The sequence below is a fragment of the Ambystoma mexicanum genome, chromosome 2q (assembly GCF_040938575.1).
Source record: "Ambystoma mexicanum isolate Mex_15411 chromosome 2q, UKY_AmexF1_1, whole genome shotgun sequence".
Lineage (NCBI taxonomy): Eukaryota > Metazoa > Chordata > Amphibia > Caudata > Ambystomatidae > Ambystoma > Ambystoma mexicanum.
This window is the reverse complement of record NC_090924.1, coordinates 871,490,952-871,512,557: the sequence shown is the minus strand read 5'-3', so window position 1 is coordinate 871,512,557 and position 21,606 is coordinate 871,490,952. Positions and strand designations below refer to the sequence as shown.

The window sequence follows — 21,606 nt, the reverse complement described above, 5'->3', positions numbered from 1 at the left end:
TCTAGTCATTCCTCAGTTTGGTATGACTTTCTTTAACTGGGCATTTCTGATAAAGCAGTCCTGCTAAGTGTAATTACCTGGCTAGATTGGCCTTTGGGTGCTGCCAGTCTACCCATTTCTTACTGCGGCATTGTATATTTTCTGGGCATCTGTGATAAAATGATATGATATGATATAAGTCATTTATAACGTGCCTGTACACAAGTGTTTCTAGGCATGACAAGATAAGAGATGGAAGATAGAGGGAGGACAAGACAAACGATCTTACTAGGCCTATTGTCATTCGGATCGTGCAAGTGTGAGAACGAGAAGTGCACGGGGAAAGGGAGGGGGGAAGTACAAGGGAGTGGGGAGGGGATAACAGGGCAGCAATGCTCTGAGTGAGTGCAGTCAGAGCAGCGCGGCTGTAGGTAGTGGAAGGAGAACAAGGGACTGTTGGGTTACAGTTACAGCCCTTAAGTGCGTGGTAGGCCCGGAGGCAGTGCAAGGGTGACTGATCAAGAAAGAGCCTTTTACCCAGTGAGACTCTGAGGGTAGGCAAGTAATGAGTCGGTACAGCAGACAGGTAAGCCAGGTAGGTCAGCAGGGGAGGGAGAGAGATAAAGCAGAGGAGAAGAGGAATGTTTTGAGCTTCTTCCGGAACTTCAGGTGGTCCGGCACAAGTTTGAGAGGGGCAGGGAGGCCATTCCAGAGGGAGGCAACAGCAGAGGAGAGAGATCTACCCCCACTCTCTGCCTCGAGAAGCGTCTAACCCTTAGAGAGTTGGAAGTAGCTGAGCGAAGGGCTCGAGTAGGAAGGTATTTTGGAAGAGAGCGTTGGATGTAGTGCGGGCTCTGGCCCCAGAAAGCCTTGTGGACAATGCAAAGGGTCTTGAACTTGATCCTTGCAGCCACTGGGAGCCAATGGGCTGGAGAGATACGATCCCTGGGCTTGAGGCCAAGGATAAGTCTTGCAGTCCTGTTCTGGATTAGTTGCAGATGACAGAGAGTAGAGGAAGACAGATTGATAAAGAGGCTGTTGCAGTAGTCCAGCCTAGAGAGAACCAGGGCTCTGCAGACAGTGAGCCTCTGGTGGAAAGTGAGAAAGGGAAGAGTTTCTTTGAGGAGGAGCAGCTGGTAGGGGTACTTCTTGGCAACGTCTGAGATGTGAGGAGTGAAAGAGAGAGTGCCATTGAAGATGACACCAAGATTCTTTGGCCTGAAACGCTGAAAGTTAGAGGAGTAGGTAGAGATCATGCGGGCCAAAAGTACCAAGTAGAGGTTGAAAAACCAAGGTGAGAGGATAGAGCCCTGGGGAACGCCACAGGTAGAGAGAGGCGGTGGAGATAAAGGAACCAAGTTGGACCTGCGAGGGGAGGGGCAGTCCAAGAGGAACGAGGTCAGTCACTCCAGGCCCTGATCCGTGATGCCCAGGTTCTCACAGAGTCGATAATTAGGATGGCGTGGTTGACTGTGTCAAAAGCAGAGGAAAGAAGGTGGATGAGGAGAGAAGGAATGCTGGAATCAGGGTTAGGGAGCAGATCTTCACAGGTGTTCAGGAGAGCAGTTTCATTGCCTCTGGCAGCTCTGAAGCCAGACTGATGGTCATGGAGGCATCCAACAGAGTCAGTTTAGAGAGTAAGCTGGGAGAAGGCAAGAGCTTCCAAGAGATTGCCCAGGAAAGGTGTGATGGAGATTGCGCGATAGTTTTCTGGGCAGGTCGGTTCAGCAGACAGCTTCAGTTTTCTGGGCAGGTCGGTTCTGCAGACGGCTTCTTGAGGAATGCGCGCACAAAGGAGTGCTTAAGGGGAGAGGAGAACGTTCCAGTGGCGAAAGAGTGATTCCAGAAATCAGCCAAGGCTGGAGCGAGGGTGTCAAAATGGTCCTTGATGGTTCTGGAGGAGCAGGGGAGCACCTGTTTGGACGACACTTTATAGATCAGACTTGTCTAGAATCATTCTCAGGTGTTGTCAGAGAGAAAGAGGAACAAGGAGGAGGAGAGGTAGAGATGGCCAAAGGGGGCCGAGAGAGTAAGAGAAAGAGGATGAGGAGCTAGAGGACAGGATGTCCTGAGATTTAGTGGAGAAGTGAGAGGCCCGAACCATACAGAGAGAACAGAAGAGGCAGAGACCGCAACAGGATTGACCGGTTCCTTGCAGGGTTTAAAGAGTTTGGCTGTGTTGTTAGGCACTGCGGAAATGCAGGCTTTAATGTGTTATTGCTTCGACTGGCATTTTGGTGCAACCTGTCTTCTAGGTATGCCTAAATGTGGCCTGGCATGCTTTACTGTAATGTTATTACGTGTCTACACTGGTCTACATTGTGCAGCCAGTTGGACATGTTTTCAGTGTGGAATGGTATTTTTAATAGCAAAGCATTAATGTTCCTGTGCACTGTTGGTGATTTGGATGTATTGGATTGGTGTTACCCTGCAAAACAATTGCAAACTTTGTGGCTTTATTCCCAATTCTTCTTAGAAAGTGTGCTATATATTGCATTAAAACAAATATTTATATCTTTCTCCTAGTGCAGTGTGCAGCATACCCTTTCAGAAGCACCTTTGTGCGTATTGGGCAAGCGTGATAATCTAGTCCGGCCCAGAGTGTGGCACGACCCGTGATTTGTTGCCGAGTTGGGGAGTTGGGGGGTGCGCGTCTCAGCATGGCTCGAAGGGGGGGCCCCACATTTTGTGTTATGCCACTGCTTCTGTCTCTTGGATTTTTTTCAAGTGTTACCTTGCAGAACCAATTGTACATTATATGATTTTAGCCCAATTGTTCTAAAAGATTATGCTGTATGTTGCATCGCATTAAAGCATTATTTCAAATGCTCCTAGATTGTTTCGGGTGCCTTCGCAATGCTCAGTCACTCGCACTAATTCAGGGGAAATTCTACCACATCTGCACTAAAAGAAATAACATCTGCCATCGCTGGCTTGAATAATCTTTAATGGAGGTGCTCTCTTTCTCCCTCTCCCCTTCCCGGCACCGCAAGCTGCCTCCACCACTTACTATGGGACACGACCCTCACTCGTCCCACATAAAGGTGATTTTTTTGTTATCGAAGCACCTAAAAAATGTGGTGGCAAAAAGGATGCCCTGACAAGGTGCCCATGGGCATGCATGATAAGATACCCTGTTCTATCGTTATGAAAATTGATGGCACAATTCAAAGCATATTTCTACACATTCTGACCAGCTTTAAATGCACTTTTTCAAGTAATCAAAATTGTTTATTCGCAAAAGTGTCTTTAAAAAAAAAGACTGCAAGAAATAGAGAGCAAAGACTCCTCAAAGCCAAGCCTTCAGATGGCACTTAGGCTCCTGGCAGAGATATTCATAACACATGTTATATTAATGTGCAATGCAAATCAGTATCTGATTTATTTGTACAGTAATGTGTTTTTATGATGCATTTTTTAAAAAACGTTTCTCAGGTTGGAAGACTGCTAACAAAAAACGAAAAGTAACTAGATTTCACAAACTCCTAGACACGCGATTGTATGCAAACTTCATGTAACATAGAATGGTAACGAGGCAACTCTGAATTTGGTGCACAGTGGATGTATTGGATGGCAACGTTTCCACGCTGAACTTACACCTTGTTCGCTGTTTTCACTTACCCAAAACAAGGAAGGGGGCATTTGCTACAGTGATGACAAACGGGACTCCACACATTAGCAGCAGCCCCAAACTAGCCAGCACTGCCATGCCAGTTGTAATCACCCCAAAGGATGCAACCCAAAACTTGTTTCTCACGCAGTCCAACCTGAAAGAAATAAAAACATAATAGTTTAGTATAATAGGGCATGGTTTAGTTCTTACCTGCAACAGCATTTATCAATTGCCTTAGCAGAACGTTTGACTATACATGTTTCTAGTAGTGGGGCAGCTGGGTGTGTCCTTCAATAATGGGATGAATAGGGTTCCATGCGACTGTCCCACTGATTTTTAGATCCTAAAATATTATGAATGTTTTAATTTTAGAGCATCAACAAAATGTAGGGTAAATGCTTGCAGCCCCCCATTAAACGTCAACCCCAACTTCTCCTCAAAAATAACACGATCTCCTTTAGCAAATTTACCATATGTACCTTTTTGATTATATATTGCATGTGAATTACTTTGTGATGAATATTCTGAACTGAAAAATGTGTGTGGAGAATTGCAATACAATCACTGGGTAACCCTATCAGAGGTTTTTTTTAAAGCTAAACAAATTCTGCGTTGATTATATGTGTCAAAAACTGGAAGATCTGATACTTCCGATTAAGGAAGAGACCAGCCATTAATGGGGATGACAGTGTATGGCCATGTATTATAAGGAATAAAATACCCCAACATTACTGCAATGGCTATTGCAAGTTACCTCAGAGTTCCGAGACCTTGCAAAGTAACTCCACCTTTGTTCTTGTTCCTCTCTTTGGTCACAGAGTTCCTCAGAGCTTGAACTATCCTTATAAGGTAGAAGTACTTTATCCCATATATTTTGTACAAGCTTTTCTACATGCTGTAAGAATGCTGTAAGCACAAAGATGGATCGAAGCTGAAGAAAAGAAAAGTCGGCTTCTTCTGTATTGGCTATGTTGCAGGTAAGAACAGACCGGCAGGTTCTATGTCACCTCAGTCAGCCGCACTCCAACTGTCACTCTCAAAACTCTCACCCAACTAAATCACATCATTCACTCAGCATTCTACTCACATGCTTGACATAATACAGCACCTCACAGAATCAAGCATTCATCGCCCAGCTCACATTACCACACAATGCCTATCTTAAAGCAGCCATTACGGCATTGCTACTTTTGTTCTGTTATGTTGTGGTGATCAAGACAAGGTCAAGGAGTTCAGTGACTCTTCTGTATTTCTGTTGTAGACCAGCCGTTAAAGTAGGGACCCGTAAAGTGACCTTGGTGCTAATTACGGTGCCGCAATTTGCGGCACCGTACTTAGCGCCTTCCCCATTCCCATTGAGCCCTATGGGGCAAAAATGGGAATGGGGAAGGGAGATGGAGGAAGGGGGAATTACCGCCCGCCAATCTTGTAATGGGGTGGTAATTCCCCTTTCCTCCAAGGCGGTGCCGGTATTTTACCGGCATGGACCAAGGTGTTAATAGCACCTTGGTCCACCGCTGTCCGTGTAATGAGGCCCACTGTCTTTAAGCCCGCTATAAGTCTTCAAATTGATGGTTCCTCTATTGATCAAGTGAATAATTTCAAGGTATTAGGTTCAAGGATAAGGGCTGTGAATTCGATTCGAAACAGTTTGATAAAACCAGCCTTTCATCATATTATATAGTGCTGTCATAGCTAGATGCACAAGAGATCATGTTCATGGCGCATTGAGGCCAACTATTCATAAACTCCAAGCTCACTAAGTTGCACTCTATAGCTCAGGGATTTGGGAACATTGTACTGTCAAAATGTTGGAGGTTACGGAGAACAAGCTTTTAAAAACGTCTTGAACTTTCCAAGGAGTTCTCCCATGATTCCACTTCACAAGGAGATCGGCCTAAATTATATTGGCATGTTGTTGCCCTCAAGACTTTGCTTTATTGGATACTGATTTGGAGTGCATCCTCACTCGTCTAATTCAGGGAAGCACAACAGGAAGTTTTGAAACCTGATGGGGGCAGTAGTTTGGCATTGTGCAAACATGCCAAAGAGCTATTTATCTATCTGCATTATAGCAATTATTGGACTAATCTGACCACATTAAACCAAATGTAACACCAGTTTTCCAAACAGAATTCCGAAGAATTATTATTATTTTTTTTACTTTTCTTTATTGGCAAGAAGTAGCAGCCGGTACAGTACCATTTACAATAATGACACACATTTCATGTTGAAGCGTGAATGATAAAGTACAAGTTCTACAGAAGGTCATATGCAATCCCAACAGAGGCTAATTACAATAGAGGCATGCATCATGTAGAGTGATCCGCCCCCGATCAGGAGAAGGAGGGGAATATAAGAGCTCCAGGTCCACCTTGCGGTTCAAGTAACTACAAAACTCTGTCCATATGTATTTAGGGCGAGCATTACTAGGCAGCATGTTAATATAGTCTTCTTCGCAGGATTGTGTCCAGGTGAGGGCCTTCAGCCACATTTCCAGAGAAGGGGGGGATCTGCGCTTCCAGCATTGCAGAATGCATTTCTTGGCCACAATCGCTGCCACATTCAGAAACTTAGCTTCCCGTTTCGCTTCAGCCCCCTCCCAGAGCCCAAACAGAAGAGACAGAGGTTCAGGATCTACACAGAACCCCACTATTTCAGAGAGGGTTTCAAGCACTGCATTCCAGAACGGGGTCAATGCCCCACAAGACCAGAACATGTGTACATCTTTGACAGGGGTGGGACTGATTTCGGGCAAATTTTCCAATCGCGTAGGGGGTGTAGTACAGGCGATTGAGTAGCTTGTATTGAACACATCTAACTCTGGAATTAAGAGAAACCTTGCGAGTGTGCATGCACATTTTGGACCACATATCATCTGTGATGTCTAATCCCAGATTCCGGCTCCAGGCATCCCGAGCAGTGTGGGGGGGTTCAACAGCACGCGGCATCAACATTTTATACAAGGAGGATACAATGCCCCTACCACCAGCGGAATTGGCTATATAGCAGACCTCAGGGGACTCAGGGGGTTCGTCCGGGTACAAATGCCACATGTCTTGGACTGCCGCCCTGAGTCGGAAGTATTGCAGCAGCCCAAGTGGGGACCTGGAATGCCCCGGCCTCCACGTATCTGGGGTGATGAATTTCCCGTCAGGGAACAGGTCGGAGAATGATCTGTATCCCAGGTCTGACCAGTGGCGTATAAGGAGCTTATCCTGTGTGGGGGGGGGGGGCCAGGGAAAGACCAGAGGGGAAGCCATTTGTAGTACGGGGGGGAGCCGGAACCAGGCGTCAGAATCTGCCGCCACACCCTTATAGTGGAGGCCACTGGGTCAGCAGGGGCCTGCGATCTATACGAGTGAAAAAGGATCAAGGACATGACATTCACCTCCTCGGTCGCCAGGATTTCAAGCTTAACATGCGGGGGGGTTCCTGGTGGTGGTACCAGTATGTAGCATGCTGGGCCTGGGAGGCTATCCAATACAGGGTGAGGTCAGGTGCACTGAAGCCACCCCTCTCGTAAGGTAGGGTCATATGCTGCCACTTTCTGCGCACGGCCGCTGAATGCCAAAGAAAACGGGCGCACCCCGCGTGCAAGTCTGCAAAGTATTGTTTCCCGGGCCAAAGTGGAATGTTAGCGAATATGTACAGAAGTTTTGGAACGATTATCATTTTTATTAGGGAAAGTCTCCCTGATAGTGAAAGGGGGAGGTTTCGCCATCTTTCCATCTTGGTATGAGCATATTGTGCGGCAGCCCCATAGTTATCAGACAATAAAGAGGATTTTGAGAGGGACACCTGGACCCCTAAGTATTTGATGCTCTCAGGTGCCCATTTGAGAGGGAACTCGCATGCAGGTTGGGAGGTTGCAGGAGTAAGGGGAAAGATTTCTGATTTAGAGTAATTCATGGTGAAGCCCGAGAATGTGCCAATTTTGATACTTTCACGCATGATCGGGTCGAGGTGGACTGAGGGGTCTCTGATATATAAAAGCACATCATCGGCGTACAGTGATATAATTTTGGGAGTATCCCGCAGGCGAATCCCTTTGCCACATGGTTGTTTCGTACACTATCAGCCATGGGCTCGATGGCCATCGCGAATAACAAGGGAGAGAAAGGGCACCCCTGTCGTGTCCCCCTGTGGAGGGAGAAGGGAGCCGACAGGTGAGAGTTAACCAGGACTCTGGCCACATGGTTAGTGTATAGCAGTTTAATGCAGGACATCATGTGTGGGCCAATCCCCATCTTCTCCAGCATCGCCCACAGATATTGCCACGAGACCATGTCGAACGCTTTTTGGGTGTCCAATGTCACGGCCACCGCGTCGGCTTGGGGGTCAATTCTAGAGATGACGTTAAATAGTCGCCGAATGATTAAGGCAGTGGAACGGGCCGGGACAAAACCGCTCTGGTCTGGGTGAATCAGATATTTCATGATGGGGAGGAACCTGTTAGCTATGATTTTGGTGAAGATTTTGATATCGGTATTGATAAGGGATAGGGAGGGGTCTATAAGAACCACACTCATCCGGAGGCTTACCCGGTTTGGGGAGCACGGTAATGACAGCCTCACGCAGGGACCGGGGGAGGGTGGTAAGGCGCAGCGACTCCACCCAAACCTCGTGAAGGCGTGGAGCAAGGAGGGCAACATGTTCCTGATAGAACTCGGCAGTCAGGCCATCTGGACCGGGGGCTTTACCCTTAGGGAGGGCTGAAATGACAGCGGGGATCTCGTCAAGGGTGAATGGAGCATCTAACTGTTCTTTGGTGGCTAGGGATATAAGGGACATTGGAATGCGGTCTACGAGGTCGTCAAGATCCTGCGGGCTGTGCTCTGGTTGCTGGGCATAAAGGGTTGCATAGAAATCTGCAAAGGTCACAAGAATGGGCCGGTCGGACCAATGTCGCACTCCGTCGTTGTCGAGGCGGGCAAGAGTACGGCCTGGCCTCTCTCCTTCACCATACTTTCGGGCCGCAATGGGGCGGGCAAGGTATCTTATCTCGCTGTGAGCGAAGGACTCGAACGTGTCTTGTTCAGTTCTATTCTGTGCCAGTTTGGGCGGAGAGGGGGTGACCGCATACTCGCTCTCTAGCTCCCCAAGTCTGGACTCAGAACGGCGCAGAGAGTTTCTAATGTCTTTCAGGACCCCAGCCTCCCTGGAGATGCACATGCCCCTGATGAAAACCTTAAAGGCCTCCCATCTCACCCCGTCCGTTGTGTCATGGCGTTTGTTGCTATCAAAAAACAAGGTGATATCTGCAAGGATGTCAGCCTTGAAGACTATATCATGTAGTGCGTCAGACTTAAACCGCCAGTTAGAGTGCTGAGGGAGGGCCGGGTGCAAGGCAATGTCCAACATGACCGGCGAGTGATCGGAGAGTGTGCGAGGGAGAATCTGTGTGGTGAGTGTTTTGCCCATGAGCCCCGCGGAGAGAAGGAAAAGATCAATCCTGGAATGACTGTCGTGGACGGAAGAGTAAAATGTAAACTCTTTCGACATTGGGTGGAGTACTCTCCAGGCATCCACTAGACCGGCAGTGAGCATGTGTGCATAGAGGCCGCGAGCGGCCCTGGACAGTGTTCTGGGTGCAACACCGGATCTGTCCAAGTCGGAGTCCAGGATGAGATTCATGTCCCCCCCCCATATGATGGGAACCCCAACATAGCCAAGGAGGATGTCAAGGATGTGGTCGAAAAAATCGGGAGCATCAATGCATGGGGCATATGTGTTGACCAGGAGGCATTCCGCATTAGCGAGGAAACAGTGGAGGATCACATATCTACCCTTGACATCTATATGGCTGGTGCGAAGGGAGAACTCTGAGGACTTGTGAATCAAGGTGAGGACACCTCTGGATTGTGAGGAGAACACAGTGTAATATCTGTTGGGGACCCATGACGGGGCAAGAGAGGACGATAATTGTGCGAGGGCATGAGTTTCCTGTAAGAAAAGTATTTTGACCCCGTGCCTCTGGACGTAGGCCGTGACCCTGGGTGCCTTCGTGAAGTTGCTGAGCCCTCTGATATTCCAAGACATTAGCCTAATAGCCATTCAGTAGCAATTTAGGGGGGATCCGAGTAATGTGTGTCATATTTTGTCGAACAAGTGCCAGCCACTTGTACAGTGACAAGATGTGTCATACCAAAAGCTACCACTGTCTTACCATTTTTGTTGTTAAAACATCCCCCAATAACAGCTCCCCCTCCCTCACTGCCACCTCCAACTCAGCAGTGCCCAAAAACCCACCCAAAGTCTCATGGCTTTTGTGCCAAGCCCAATGGGGCTGCACCAACCCCCAAACCAAACAGGGGAGCAACCATTGAACTAAACAAGCCAAACTCGGCGTTGCAACTGCAGCGGGGGTAGCTGCCGATGTGAGTCCGATTAAGATAGTTGAACGGTGGAGTACACCAAATAGCGTACAGCGGTGGTTAAGTTAAGTTTTTAGAAGAGACAACATAGTAGGGTACAGTGAGTAGGGGCTGTAGGAATAGAGGACCCCAGTATAAGTGCAATATACCGCGAACCATACAGCTGTGACCCATGTTGCATTACAAGAAACTTCACAATGAGTTACGACAATAGGAGAATTCACAAGGGAAAAGATACATGAGATTACAAGAAAAATGCAAATGACAGGCGTGGTAACGGTACCACAATGATTCGAGTAACGGGTGCATGGCAGGCAGGTTCAACCCTCATCCACGGGGTCACCCTCAGGGCCTGGGACAGGGATATGGGACTCGATAAATTTCACTGCCTCCTCAGGGACTGTGAAAAAGTACAGTTTATTACGGTGGGTGAGCTTCAGCCTTGCAGGGAACAACATGGCATATTCCACCTTCCTCTCTTTAAGCATTTTTTTCCCACCATTGAATTGCCTGCGCTCTAATTTGAACGCTGACCGAGAAGTCAGGAAAGATGCGGATAATCTGGGACTCAAGTCTCAGTTCCCCTTTTTCACGGGCAAGCTGTAAAATGTGGTCTCTATCTCTGAAGCTGAGAACCTTGGCTATAATTGGTCTGGGGAAGTCCCCCGGCTTGGGGCGAGGTGCCAGTGAACGATGTGCGCGCTCAATGGTAAAGAAAGGGGCGAGCTGAGGATCCCCTAGGAGGTCTCTCAGAAGGGTCTCGACTGCGAGTTCCATTTTGCCCTTTAGGGCCGTCTCAGGAACCCCCACAATGCGGATATTATTCCTGCGGGACCTGGACTCCAAATCATCGCACTTTGCCTTAACCTGCTTCATATCTCGCACCAAGTCAGAGACCGTATTCTGGAGCACGTGTACCTCGTCCTCAGTGGCCCCAATTCTGGTCTCGGCCTCAACCAGCCTAGTGCCATGCTGGTCCAATTTGGTGCGCAGTGAGGCTACATTGGCATTTATGTCATCTAATTTTTCATGAAATGATGCAAAGCTTTTGGCCATAGACTCCATGAGTGACGTAAGGTCTGGTTGAGGAGAACATGAGGATGCATCCGAGTCGTCTTGAAGAAGGGCAGTCCCAGCTTGGTCTTGCTTGGCCAGCGATTTGGCAAACTTATCTATTGCTCCAGCCTTGTTGGCCCCATGTGCTTTGCCGGACATCTTTGGGGGCACCTTGATAACAGCAAAGAATGTATCGTAGAAAGACAGCAATGGGGCCCAGGGGGTTTATAGCGGGACTAGGCCCTTAATCAGCGATGGGTCGGCGACTGCCTAGGAGGCAGGAGCAGGGAGCACCCTCAACAGGCGTGTTCTGGGGCGGTGAGCCCACTTTAAGGGGCAAGCAAGGCGTCCGGGTGGCAGTATGGTCTGGGAGGGACAGTATCCTGCGGCGCCCGTCTCTGAGCCAGGAGGGCCTAGCAGAGGGCGCCAGTAGTGGAGGGCAGCGCAGACAGGGGCGCCTAGTGCACATGGGGAATAGCGAGTAGGTGCGCAGACTAAGGAGAGGGGAGTAGCGGATGCCCAGGGTGGCACCAGCACCAGGAGAGTGGTCGCGGGGGAGCCTGGTGAGCGTGGGGGTCACATTCCTAGTGGGGTGGAACAGGCGCCGCCCGAGGATGAGGCAGAACAGATGGGCTCAGTGCGCAGCGACCAGCTCTCCCAACCTCCTCACCTTGGGACCTGCAGGACGAAGAGTGGATGTCTATCCGGGTAGGAGCAGGCCTCCAACCTGCAGCAGTAGATCCGGGCGGAAGCGGGCCCCCAAACAATAGCCGGAGCCCGTAACTGGGAGGCCTCGGCACGGCCGCCAGTCCCAGCCGTCTCAGGGGACCAGCGAAGTCGGCGGCAGAGGCGCGAGGCAGGAGTGATCAGGTGGCGTCAGTGCGGGGGGGCCACTCCAGGCACCCCTGCTGTATTCCAGAGTGATTTTGCCCGCCGGGGGGCCGGCGCCATCACCGCCGCCCCCAGACAGGAGCGGGCGGCGAGAAAAGCCACGCCGGCAGGCCACGGGCTCAGACGCACCCCCACGGGGAGAGCGGGACGCGGATAACAGCGCCTCTCAGCAGCGGCCGGCCATGAAGTCCAGGGAGGGAGGGCAGAGAGGGGGGGTAATCTCTGTGCCCCGGGCAGCCGCGCACCAAGCCTGGTAATGCAGATGTCAGGCAGCCGGCCGCCGCCGCAAAGCGAACCGTCGCAGGGCGATGGGGGGGATGGGCTGCAGAGGAGTCACGCGGCCCTGAGGCCTCAGCCGGCAGAAAAATAGTAGCTCCCAAGGTCCGTTTTCGCCCCAAAACAGGGCAGGATGATGCATAGGCGGTGGGCAGCGGAATGCTCGGGGTCCCGGCTCCTGTATGTCCCAAGAACCGCTGATTGAGGCGGATATGTAGCTCATGGGCCACGGAGCGTTAAAGCTAAGCGGCCATCTTGCTGGCTGCTCGACAGCACCCCCTGAATTCCGAAGAATTTGAACAGGTAATTGACAAGAGCTTCAGTTCTACCCTCCTGAAATGTTATTGGGATTGTAAATCACCAGTAGGTTATGATTGTTATTTAGACTATATAAAACGTAAATTGGCTTGCACACTTTTGCTGAAGTTCAGGTGAGAGATAATTGTTTAACTGTTTTGCATCTGAACTAGTAAAAAGATCATATTAGACATTTTCTGATTGCACTCGAAGGAATATCGTGTCTATGTATGACTGTGTAACATCAGGATTTGAAAAGGTAGAACTAATAGACCAGACCTAGGAGGGGCATGTCCAGCGGCCATGGAGTATGTCACCTTTTATGACGGCTCCTGTCTGATCCTTCAAGATCCTTGTATATAGCAGGCTTCCGCATCAAGAATCAGCTGAAAGTTTGCAGGAAAGTGGGAGAACTAGCCGGGGCTGCCCTGGTTAAAGGAGGAAAGAGGAGCTAGTGGCGGCGCTGAGATGCAGAGCATAAAGGGTATAGGTGGCTGCTAGCTCCGGTAATTAAGATAGCGGCCGTGAAGAGGAGGAAGAGTGCTGGAGGCTTGGATGTGGGAAGAGCCTGATACACCCGGCGGACCAACTGCGAGGCAGTGGAAGGCTCGATTGTGGGGGCGGACCATAGTGGTCAAGCACTGGTTGCCTGAACTGCCCTGCAGGAAGGAGGAGTGAGGAGCCCGTGACTACGCCGAGATGCTCCGGTAAATATGATGGCGGCCGTGAATTAAAGGAGGCAGTGGAGGAGCGTTGGAGGCTCAGAAGGATTGGGGGGCTGAAACACTGCAGACTGGAAGGCAGCAGAAGGCATTATTGAGGAGGCGGACCAGTAAGGAGCATGCAAGGAGCCCAAAACACCCCAGCGGACTGACTGGAAGGCAGTGGAAGGCTCGATTGAGGAGGCGGACCAGAAAGGAGCACACCAGGAGCCCGAAACACCCCAGCGGACTGACTGGAAGGCTCGATTGAGGAGGCAGACCAGCAAGGAGCATGCAAGGAGCCCTAACCGCCCCAGCGTACTGACTGGAGGACAGCGGAAGGCTCGATTGAGGAGGCAGACCAGAGAGGAGCATGCATCTAAGAGGTTACATGCTGAGGAACCAGTGCGCACGATTTGGAGAAGTTGCAGGAGGAGGAGCATCGTCAGACTCCCTCTGAAATTTTGGGCGTAGAGACAAACATAAGGCAAGTGCGCAGGCCAAGCCATTAATGAGCTCAGCACCCCATATGGGAAGCACAAGTGGCCTAGCTGTATGACGGCTGTCCCGGGAGATGCAGTGGGGAGGAAGAGTCGACAGGGATAGATCCCGGGCCCACCAACAGTGACGTGAGTGCCTCGTAGCGCTCAATGTTGGGATTTTAGAGGGGACCCGGGCCGAGCGGTGAACTGGAATAGTAGCCTTTCTACTCCTGGGCAAAAGGAGATAGAGACTTTGGTTGCAATAGACTCGCGCCACCCAATATCCCTAGGTGGGACGCCAAAGGGAAGACCCAGATATAAAGCTGCAGCGGTCCATATAGCATAATAGCAGTGAGCAGCTGGACACTACTGAGGCATGTAAGGTGGCACTTGCATTTGCAGGGCTACCCCAGCTCTAATTCCTTGGCACACACTTAATGATTCCAGGTTCTTGATTATTCACAATCCAGATTTATTCAGTTATGCCGAGGTCTTCATGTGAAGTGCTGGGGGACAGAGAACAATTGCGTCCAATTACCAGTGCATTAAGTCAACCAAATGCCTCCCAAATCAGCCAAGGCAAAGTCAAACCAACCCACGCTGGTTAGTTTTGCCAAATCTAATAAACAGTTTTCTGAGCGTGACATGGATCCAGCACAGGGGGAGGGGGTGAAGCCATGGAACTGCACAATCAAGTGATGTTGGCGATAGCGGACCTGAAGGCCTCACTGGGAAAGCAGATTGTGGCAGTGCAAATAGATGTTGGGTTGTGGTGTCAGGATCTGGGAAATATAGCTTAACATACCGCTACTCTGGGGAACCTAACAAATGAAAACATAGCAGGGCTCCGCGAGATGCAGGCGGACGGCCATGTTTTGCAGCATAAGGTCAGCCTGCTCGAGGATAGAGTGGAAGAGGCGGAGGGAAGGGCTAGAAGGAACAATATCAGCATTATAGGCCTGCCGGAGGGTGATGAGGGCGTGGACCCTACTTCATACATTGAAAACATGCTACTACATCACACAGGGCTTTGAAATCGAGAGGGCACACAGAGCATTGACGAGACGCCCCCCTCCAGGGGTGCCCCCGAGACCGATCATACCTAAGGTCCTGAATTATATTGACAGAGAGAAAATACTGGCCTACTCCAGGCAAGGAGATGAACTGAAAATAGTGTTGGCGGATCTGGCGGTCTATCCCGATTACACTTTCCAAGTGCAAAAGAACCGGGCACAATTTGCAACAGCCAAATCTCGGCTCTGGGCCGCTGGACTGAAATACATGTTGCTCTTTCCAGCACGACTCAAAATTATACACAAAAACAAGACTTGGTTCTTTGAACTCCCCGGGAAAGCACAGCCATGGATGGACCGGGAGAAGATATATCCTGGCGGAGAGGGCGCATACGACAACGAAGGGTAGCATAAAGGAGGCTCTGCACAACCGTCGACTAGGAGCATCTAACGGACTCTGGACTCTGGACAGTACGAGTAGCAAGATGCAGGGGCCTGGCGGTTACGCAGTTGGGCATATACCCCATGTTAAACAACATCTATTAGGAAAATAATTCTCCCCGGAACAGGTCATGGATGCTTGCTTACTGTTTGTACATTTATACAAGGTAGGGCTCCCTACTGGCCGGTATCTTACACCATGATGAAGGAGACCGGACCTACGGCTAATGCACCCCAGTGTTCTTTTTTTTGTGGGCACTTCTTTTTGTGCCCACCCGCTGTGCACTAGCCCCAGGTAAGTCTACTTGGGGCGAATGCGAGAAGTGGACATGCCCGAGCAGGCACCAAGCTGCTGGGCAGTTGTACATAGTTGGGAATGTTGGGGATGTTCTGTTGGAAAGGGGCTTGCCTGCATGTATGTTGAAGTGCGTTAGGGGCACATCTTGGCTGAGAGGATCACCTCAAGAATAGAAAGTAGCGTTCTGCGCTGTTGTAGGGTGGTTCATCCCATTTATAGAAGATACAGACTAATGGCTGGGACGGTAAATGTCCTTACTTGGAATGTGAGGGGTATCTGAAAAGAAATAGGGTTTATTCGTACCTCAGGAGATACAAAGTGGACATAGCAGTGCTGCAGGAAACACATCTCAGAGCTGAAAAATTGGTATTGCTTGCAAATATATGGATTGGCGGGTGTTCGGTTCCACATTCTCTGCGTATGCTAGGGGAGTCCTGATATGGATAGCATCCTCAGTACCCTTCAAGGTTACCCAAGTGAAAACAGATAATGAGGGCAGAATGGTGTTGGTACAGGGCCTCCTTGAAAAGAGGATATGTGTTTAGTCAACACATACACCCCTAACCATGGTGCAGCCTCATTCTTTCAATCCCTATACCCCAGGTTGGGCCCTTACAGGAACAGTAGCATGATTTGGGGAGTCGACTTTAATTTCACGCTAACCCCTCTAATGGACAGATCAGACACCAAATTTGCTAAACCACCTCCACCGGCCAAGGCACTACAGAAGCTCTTGGACTCATTTGCCATGGAGGATGCCTGGAGGGCTCTCCACCCAGACACTAGACACTACTCACACTACTTGGCACCACATGCAGTGCATACGAGAATAGATAATTTCTTTGTAGGGTGCGAACTAGCACACCTCATTAAGCATACAGTACAAAGGTAGAGTCTTGTCTGGTCATGCCCCACTCAGCCTACAATGGCAATGTGTGCCCCCCAGAGCTCTGATACCTACTTGGCGGCTTAGAAGTGAGTCACTCAGAGATCCTTCATTTCGAGAGTGCATCAAAAACGGCATCTCTGAGTATGTTTTGCATAATACAGGCAGTGTACCTAGTGCAAAAACTTTCTGAGAAGCACTGAAGGTGGTGGTCAGAGGAGCAGCTATTGCAGGGTCAAGCATTGTCCAAGCAAGTATCAATAGGGAGTTGTCCGCTGCGGATGAAAAGGTGCAGAAACTGTAGCAGTCTAGGGGACATATACCAGGCATGGAAGCAGAGATTATAGAACTAAAACAGAAATGCATGGATTGCTGGGAAAGGCTGAGCAAAGATAGCTTTGTTAAATACACAGAGATGCAACACAGGGAAGGGGATAAACCTGGCCGATTGTCGGCATGGCTATATAAAAATGAGGATAAACGGAGTCCCATCACTCAATATAAACTAAAAGCAGGGTCCTGTGTCATACCCAGGAGGGTGTCAACGATGCATTTCTGGAATTTTATCAAGACCTTTACCAGGGGGGACACCTGACATAGAAGGTATATCCACAGATGCAAGCTGTGATCCAGGAAAGCTGTTGGCTACACTGTCCCTGCTGTCCACCCATCCCATCTGTCATATAAATGGGTTCAAATTAAAGGTCTACTTACCCATGCTCTATTCTCTACATCGCTTCCTTGACACCTCCTTAGCTGGAGCATGACCATCATGGAAATGGAAAAGGAGTTCTTTTCTTTAGCATCCTTTCAATTTCCCTATGCGGCCCTCTTGGATTTCGTTTAGTTTTCTTTTATAAAAAGATGCACACCCACAACCTTTTTTATATTTTTCACAAAAGAAAAATGGTGCCATGGCTAGCTTTCTGCCAACCGTGGGTGCTTATCAACAGTGGGATGTATAAATGGCAAGAGCAGTGCATCACACTTTAAAGACCCAAACAAAGTTTGAACAGGCATTCCATTACCATCCAGTACAACCCACCACGGAGGAGAGATATTTTGGATTTGCCAAACGGAGAGGTCATTTTTACTACATTGGATCTACAAGGTTCTCAGTACCTGCTCTGCATGAAAGCAGGTGATGAGAGTCAACGTTGCCTCTACTTTGATATCCCCTTTGGGCATTAAGGATACATTGGTACGTCCATTGGACTATGTCATTTCTACCCTAATTTTTAACATTTTATGAAGTGTATTTTTTCAGATTTTCTGAGTCATTCTTCAAGGAGGAATTGGAATACCTTGTTAGCCAAAAAAAATAGCGCAGGTTGTTGTTTTTAAGAAAAAGGTAAAAAACAAAACAGGTATTTTAGAGATTGTACCTTTATGTGTCTAACTCCATATTGTTTTGTCTGCTACCTTTAAGTGGCCACAATCATTGTTGATTTTGTATTGAGATAACATTTCCATTTTATAACAGCAATTGCATCAGTATGCAGTGCCTATGTGGCGGGGTTTGGAAAGATTATGTGCAGATTAATTCCTTGTCAATTGTGAATTTGAGAAGGAGGCTGGGAAATATTTGGGATTTAGGCTGTTTATCACAAAACCTTCTATGTTGCGTGCATGTGTATACTTGTTGGGTGAAGTCGCAATGTCAGTTACGTCTTTGAAATATGATGCTCTTTTTGCTTCTATGTTGGTGGCCTCATTGCCGCAAGAAGTCAAATCAACACGTATAGTGTGTGCAGAACACTTCACCATGGCGATAGCCAACGGGAGTTGAAGTGCGTCTATGAGCCTGTCTAGAAATTGCGCATGCTGCACTGGTGTGCTGTCTGCGTGCAAGAAACCCCTCCTTTTCTACCGTGACAGTCCTACGTTTACCGTTAACGTCATGTAGGCAGAGTTGGAATACACCATTACTGCCTCATCTCCATGCAATTCAAGCACTAAAATCAACGCTATCAACTCTGCCGCTTGGGCCGGAAAATCTGCTGGCAGTCCCGCACTTGTCACAATCTCAAAGCTGTCATTCTCTCTTGCTTTTACCACTGCTGTTCCACAGTGCCTTTCATCAGTGCTTCGGTCTAATGGCGATGACCCATCAATAAAGAGAATTATCACTCCTCCTAGGGCATTGTCCTTGACGTGGGGTACCTCATCATGATATTCAATGTAGTTGGTGCAATCAGGTACGTAGTCTGCCTCAGCCACTGGCTCTGCTATGAATCTAGCTGGGTTTACCACTCAGCGTCTGACAATTTTAATTGATGGATTTGATATAATCACTTCATAACCTGATCCTCTCTGTGTGGTCAATGTACTTTTGAGTTTTTCAAGTATGGCCAAAAGGGCATGCTCAACACATAATGTTACTGAACAGCCCATAGTTATGCTGTCTGATTTCTTTATTGCAAAATCTGCTGCAGCCAATGCTTGCTCACATGGGTAATGGCCTCCCATTACTGGATCTAGGATTCTGCTGTAAAATGCTAATGGTTAGTGTAACATTGTCATTTTCTGTGCGAGGACAGCTGTCATCACTACTCCATTTGAATGGGAAAACCAAAAAAAAGGCCTTTGGTGTAATCAGGAATCCCTAAAACTGAAGCTGTGCTAATTGCTAGCTTTAACTCATCAAAGGGGTCTACAATTTCAGCTGTCCATGCTATGTCACTTTTTTCTTTCTGCGCTTCTTTCAGTCCCTTTAAAAGTGACCCGACATATGTACTGTAGTCAGAGACCCATGCCTTACACTAATTACAAAGGCCTGGGAATTACTGTAATTCTTTCACTGTCTCTAGCCTGCATGTAGTCATGATTGCTTCTGCTCTTTCAAGTGACAACTTCCTTCCTTTTTCTGATATTAGCTGCCCTATGTATAGGAACTGCTCCTGGCAATATTGCATTTTCCCCTTGTCCACATTATACCCTTTCTCTGCCAATACTGCCATAGGTTTCATTGAGTCTCTCCTGCACTCTTCCTCCATGATGCTACACCCCAACACATCATCCACATGCTAGATAACGGCACTGTCAAGTTGTACATTTCCTACATCCATCTGTAACAGTACCCCTGGGGTAAACGTGTATGTTGCTGTTGAGTAACGTGGTAAGTAAACCCAGTGAAATATTGAGAATCAGGATGTAAGGGAATTGAAAAGAAAGCCTTCTTTAAATCGATCACTGTGAAATATTTAGCTTTGGATGGGATGTTGTTTAGCTCTGGATTTGGCACCAATGGGAAATTCTGCCTCAATGATATTGTTCAGAGGGCTGAGATCTTGATAAATCTCCACAATTCTCCTGTCGCTTTTTTAATCGGGTACACAGCCATGTTGCATGTTGATTCTGAAGGCACTAAAATCCCCCATCACACTAAGAAGGCAATGGTTTCATAGACACCCTCATCAACTTCCTTTGACATAGGATAGCTTCTTACTTGTGGTAAAATAGCCCTTTTCTTTAGTTTAATGTGTACGGGCTGACTCCTTTTAATAGCCCAACACCAAAAACATTTCTTTTTTGTTAGACAGTGGAAAGTTATTTCTGGGCCACACTGGATTTCAGATTAGTTAGACTTGCTGTTTCTGTGTGTTGGTATTGTCGGCACTCGTAAGCCCTCGGGTCATGGTAGCGTGGTATAAATACTTAAATATAAACATAAACATATGTACTGCTGGCCATAGTGAGCTTGGTACGTACGTCAATTCCTCTTGCAGAAAGGACAGTACATTCTGTACTAATTTTTTTAATTTTATTATTGTGTTTTATTGGTTAAATATAATCGCAACACTTTAAAATGACAGAAGAAAGAAAAATCACAATTACTTCTTTTACATACATTTCCAATAAGAATAACATATCCTTAATTAAAACATAGCTGTAATATGTTTTGCCATCTATATTAAATAGTAAAATTCATAACCAAGTTGTGCCTGCATATAATGAAGACCAGAGTTGATTTGTGTGGATGAAATTCATATCTTGCACCAATTTCATGTAACCTTTTTCAAATATAGAAATAAATTAATGCAACACAATCAGTCAGGAGGTGCCTGAAGGTCTCAGGTTCTTTCCCACATAATCTACAGAGCCGATCTTTGTGGAGTATGTTAAACCAGGTGCCCCTATTTGCCAAAGTGGTTAACTGGTTCAGCCTTAAGCACATTATAAACCTTCTTACTTTTGTATTTTGAAAACTATTAATATAGTTACATACCAAATCAGTTTGTAATGCTTGCATGGAATATACAGCGTAGTTAGATTTCCTAGATAAATAAGCGGTATGTGCATTTAGGTCCCAAATCCTTGTCTTATTTCTAATTTCATCAAATGTAACGGCTAAATTATCATTAGGTGAGCATGAGCATCCTATTTCATCCAGAAAGTCAATGATTTCTTTATTCCAATTTTTTGAAGCAGGTTGAATGCTCAAGTTACCTTCTTGGTCTAAAAAGTAAGACTTTATTGAGTTTGGATTGCTTCTGTTGACCCTTCTCTGTTGTGCATGCTCCCACTCTCCACAGGTCACCTCTGCAGTCGTCAGGGCCACAGTGGGACCCGTCGACAATCCGGCAACACTTAGTGACCATCCTCTGCTACCATATGTTGAGGAGGTCTACAAATTCCCAAACTACCCAGAGGAACTGGAGTCAATCCAAACCAGACTCAATGGTGCAGTAGACAAAGTGCAATGCAAAATCCAGCTTTATTATCATCCAAATAATGCAGGGACAACATACAAGCATTACAATCTCATGGCTCTAGAAGTGCAAATACAAAACAGTTGTTTGTGTACTACCAACGTTTCATCCATGACGTCATAACATAATCTCAAGTACAAAACCTATGGGAATCGGGGATTGGTTAGTGGGTTTGGCTACATATAGATCATATAGGGGTTAAACATTTAATTGGTTAGACATATCTGATGGCACCACCTGGAGCCACCCCAAATTTGATAAAGGTAAAAATGCACCAGCAATGAGAGAAATAATGGTTGCCCTATTATTTAATGGGCGGCATGACACCAGAGGGTTTGATAGGTTGGCATCTTGCTAACTAACCTTGGACACTTGACGGCCCATCAGGATATGAGCTATAGGAAGAGTAGGGAGAGAGAGGTCCATGGACTGTCCATTGTTCAATTAAAGAAGTTACCATCCCTCCTTCTCAGTCCATGAGACTGGGCAATCTCTTTGTACTCAACCTTGTAGGGCAGCTTGTGTGTGTGTGCCTTTAGGGAATAATTAAGGCTTCCTGTTTTCCGTTTTTACCGATTTTTACA

The 21,606-nt window shown here is 47.7% G+C and overlaps 1 protein-coding gene across 1 annotated transcript in view; it reads right to left on the bottom strand.

Annotated features, from left to right (window-relative positions):
• LOC138569029 (patched domain-containing protein 3) overlaps positions 1-21,606 on the bottom strand; it is a 146,221-nt gene that overhangs the window by 90,427 nt on the left and 34,188 nt on the right. The window contains exon 3 of the mRNA XM_069646743.1: positions 3,601-3,746. Within this exon, the coding sequence (XP_069502844.1) occupies positions 3,601-3,746 (146 nt within the window). The remainder of the gene's footprint in view (positions 1-3,600; positions 3,747-21,606) is intronic.